At 51.3% G+C, this 4,027-nt stretch overlaps 1 protein-coding gene across 1 annotated transcript; it reads right to left on the bottom strand.

Moving 5' to 3' along the window:
- Positions 1–649: 649 nt before the first annotated feature.
- On the bottom strand, positions 650–2,166 carry S100A12 (S100 calcium binding protein A12). Its single transcript, XM_047705164.1, has 3 exons — positions 2,033–2,166; positions 1,341–1,487; positions 650–906 (listed from the first exon to the last, which is right to left on the bottom strand). Exons 2-3 carry the CDS (start codon positions 1,476–1,478, stop codon positions 766–768), a joined length of 279 nt encoding a protein of 92 aa, XP_047561120.1. The 5' UTR covers positions 1,479–1,487; positions 2,033–2,166; the 3' UTR covers positions 650–765.
- Between the last annotated feature and the right edge of the window lie 1,861 nt (positions 2,167–4,027).

Genomic DNA, 4,027 nt, shown 5'->3' with positions numbered 1-4,027 from the left:
ACGTGATCTCTGGCCTCGTGAACGGTGACCGTCAGCATGAGGCATGCTGGATTTCAGAGTCTTAGAAAAAAGGGAAAGAATGCAAAATATTTCAATAATAACCTCTATATTTTGGGGGTGCCTGGGTGCTCAGTCGGTTAAGCGTCTGACTCTTAATCTCAGCTCAGGTCGAGATCTCTGGGTCGTGAGATCAAGCCCTGCATTGGGCTCTGAACTGAGCAGGGGCAGGGGGACGGGGTCTGCTTGAGATTCTCTCCCTCTGTCCCTTCCTCTGCCTCTCCCCTTACCCCTTTAGCTTACTTCATACCACTTATCACTGTCTACCCCATATGGTAGGATGTGCTTTTATTTGTCTATTTGTTTGTCTGTCTGTCTGCTTGTTTGTTTGCTCTCCTTCCCAGTAGAACACAAGCCCCAGGTGGGACAGGGTTTTGTCTTCGGTCTCTGACTATCACAGACGTTCAGGGAATATTTGTTGAACAAATGAATGAAGGAGCCAAACAGCGGACGTTTAATAGCTGGTGAATAAACGAACAAACAGACAGGGCTTCCCAAGGCTCTAAACGAGGTCTGTCAGACTCTCAGGGGTGAGATGTCCTCCAGTTCGGAGACCGCGGACATGGAAATAAAGAAAGTGCACACTACTGAGAACTTTTCGAGAATACGTTTATTAACTCTCCCTTTCCACGTGCAGGGCTGGGCTGCAATGACTACAAGGAATGGTTTTCTTGGGGACTCTGCCAGAGAAAAGCCCCTGAGAGCTTCCTATTCCTTGTGGATATCCTCGTGGGCAGTAATGAGCACACGGGCCAGGAGGGATACGAATTCAGGGAAGCTGACCTCTCCATCTTTATCAGTGTCCAGCTCTTGGAATGTCTGGTCGATGGTAGCTTGATCTTTGGTGTTCTGGAAGGGGCATGAGAGACAGTGAGCTCAGACTCTTCCTCCCCTTTCTCCAGGCCTCTCGCCCCTCAGAGCTGGGCTCAGGGAGGCCCAGGGACAATTAACTCATTCGCCAAAACTGCGCTGGAGAACCCAACGTGACAAAACAGACCGGAGGGACGCAGCTGTCATGAGCTAACCCTTGAGCCACACGGGTCTCGGCCGGGGCTGTCCCTGCAGCTCACCAGTCCCCCCAGGTGAGTGAGCTGTCCCAGAGGGAGAGGTGAAGAGAGCCTGAGGTGACAGAGTGAGTTCTGGAGAGAAGGAGGCGCGCGCGCGCGCACACACACACACACACACACACACACACACCATCGTACAGCTCAGGAAAGCGCCCTCAGGCCAACCCCAGCCCAGCCCTTCAGCGAGTGAGTTTGGGTGTGAGGGATGTCACCTACCTTGAGGGCATTTGGAAGTTCTCTTATGATCAGCTGCTTCATCTCAACCTTGGAAAGCTTGTCAGGGTGCTTCCTCCGGACTGAATACTGGTGGAACACATTGATGATCCCCTCCATGTGGTCCTCCAGCTTAGTCATCTTCTCAACCTTCAGAAGACACGGGAGGTCCAGGGCAGGTCCAATCCCACCCGCCCCCAGTCCCCTCTCTCCTCTCATTCTGGTTCAGACAAGGGATGACTCCCCCGCCTCTGCTTGGTGTTCTCTCTGCACTGTTTGATCTGCGGTGAATTTTTCATTTGTAGTTAGACTTCAGTTTAAAGTCTAAAAGAATCAGCCCCTGTGGCCACAGTGTTCCGTGTCCCCCTGTCTCCTAGGGAGTGTCACTCGGGGTGCTGTTCACTCAAGCACACACAGGAAGGGTTTGGGGGCTGGCCAGGCTCTTCCCTTGCCCCAGGTGATGGCACTTCGGCCCCAGGTCTCCTGCAGACATTTACCAGCCTCTTCTACCTTCACAACCCCAGGTCCTGAGCCTGGGTCTACCTAGTGCACCAAGGACTGGTCTCCTTGAGGCCAAAATGCGGTCAGTCCGGAGGCGCTCTGGCAAGCAGAATGTTATGGCTTCCAACAGCCTGCGGTTGCCACCTGCAGTCACCGACCTATGAACCCCCCATAGCCAGGGACAGGACACTTACCTTCAGCGCGCTGGAGAGCAGCAGTGCAGGAAGCAGTCGGTGCTGGTGAGGAGGACGGAGCCTGGAGGCTTTTATAAGGCACTGCAGGCTTCACCTTCAACATCGAGTGAAGAAATCTCTCTGATTCATCTTGAGGCAATTGCTAGACAATGCTTTGTTGCTCAACAGAAACTCCAAACCTGTGGCTTTGACTGGAACTTGAGCCCTCCAGATGGCTCCCATGGCACACGCCACCCACCCCTGCTCAGCCTGACACATACCCCCGATCTCACCACCCCGCCCAAGGATCCCTCAGCTCTGGGACGGGACCCCGCCTTCAGGTTTACCTCTGTCCCCTGAGTTAAACTGTGGCCCTTTACTGGGAAACCCTAGTAACGGGAACCCTAGGAACAGGTTTTGCTGTCTGGATGGCACATACCGGGAAAGGGAAGGACTGGGGAGAGGCGTTTGCTGAGTGTCTATTACAACAAAAACAATAATGATAATAAAAACCATCAAAGTGGACGTGCACTCCCCGGAACAGGGAAAGGGCACTCAGTTAGTAATAAGGTATCAAGAAAGGTTCATCAATGTAACAAATGTATCATATGAATACGAGATGTTAATCATGGGGAGACCGACTGTGTAAGGTATTTAGGAACTGTCTACAGTGTCTTATCCACTTTTCCATAAATCAAAAACTGTTCTAAAAAACTTAAGTCTCTGTGTTTTGAAAAGTGAGTCCATGTTGGGCTCTCCAGACACTGCTTCATACAAACCCTCTCTTGATCCTCCAAACAGCGCTGTGGGATGAGTGCCCATTACGCAGATGAAGAAAATGAGTTTGGAGGAGTAAGGTATCAAACCTAAATTTGTCTGCTTTCAAAACATTTGTCATTGATGTCGTTTTTTCCCTAAATCAGAATAGGGTTTGTTTGGGGTTTATTTTTGTTTTGTTTTGTTTGGGGGTTTTTTGGTTATCAAAATATAAAACATGCTCATACTTTTTGTAAAAAATATAATTTGGGGCAGATTTAGACACTCTTATATAAGACTCTGATTTTCCTTCCAGTTTTTTGCCTAATACAGTCAAGTCTTAACTAGCTTTTTCAAGAATTCTTTCCTCCACATACCCCCACACCCCAATTACTGTGTGGGGAGTGCCGTACTTGACTCAGACACAGAGAGCACAAATTCTGGGGCTGCCTTCCTGAAATTCGGAACAAAGTGGGTGCCGACACCTTCTTCAATAATAACACAGGGAGTTCACCACCAATGGGCCGGGGCTGGGAGGGGGGCTGAAGGGTCCAGAGGGGTGGGGGGGTTGCCAAGGGCCAGTCAGCCCAAGATTAGAGACCCAGATCCCACCCTGGGATGGGCTGCTTTGGTGGCCACAGTGGGCAGCTGTGGAAGGGTATTGGGGAATAGCTCTGACATCTGTGAATAGCCCTTGACATCTGTGAACCTGTTTCCTCATTTGTGTGGTCATCTTGCTGTCCCTTAGTTCTCAGAGTTATTATGAGGCTGAATTGGGAGAATATGTAAGAATGTGCTTGAAAAGAGTAAAAAGTGATCTTTACACTTGTTTTCCCTACTACCTTACCTCCTTGACTTGGATGTGGATCACTCTGGGCAGCCCAGCCTTCTGGGGGCCTGGCCACTGGCCACTGGGGCTTCTGGAAAGGGAAAGAGACCTGACTGCAACCATGGTAGAAAGAGCCTACCCCCCGGCCTCCCATCCAAGGAAGACCCCTCACCCACCCAAGCAGGGGCCCCTGATCCGTGCCACCAGCAAAGTCTCGGGGAAAACAAGGGAGTCAACACATAGCCAGCACCTGACACATTTCTTCCTCCCCCCTCCCGCCAACCCAACCCTAAGGGAAAGGTAGGATTAGCCCCAAGGAGAAAGACCAAGCTTCTGGGATGTTTCCTCTGACTCCATGGTGTCCCACTGCTGGCCTCAGTTCCAGGGGCCCCCAGGGCTGTGCCTGAGACTGACGGCCTCCTGGCCACCAC

The sequence above is a fragment of the Lutra lutra genome, chromosome 15 (genome assembly GCF_902655055.1).
Source record: "Lutra lutra chromosome 15, mLutLut1.2, whole genome shotgun sequence".
Taxonomy (NCBI): domain Eukaryota; kingdom Metazoa; phylum Chordata; class Mammalia; order Carnivora; family Mustelidae; genus Lutra; species Lutra lutra.
Note: the sequence above shows the minus strand (reverse complement) of the source record. Positions and strands in the feature narration are given on the sequence as shown.

Bases quoted from the DNA above. Each gene is read 5' to 3' on its own strand.
- S100A12 (XM_047705164.1), bottom strand. From the start codon at position 1,478: ATGACTAAGCTGGAGGACCACATGGAGGGGATCATCAATGTGTTCCAC. The intron at 907-1,340 runs GTAGGTGACATC...TGCCCCTTCCAG, and splicing joins AACTTCCAAATGCCCTCAAG to AACACCAAAGATCAAGCTAC.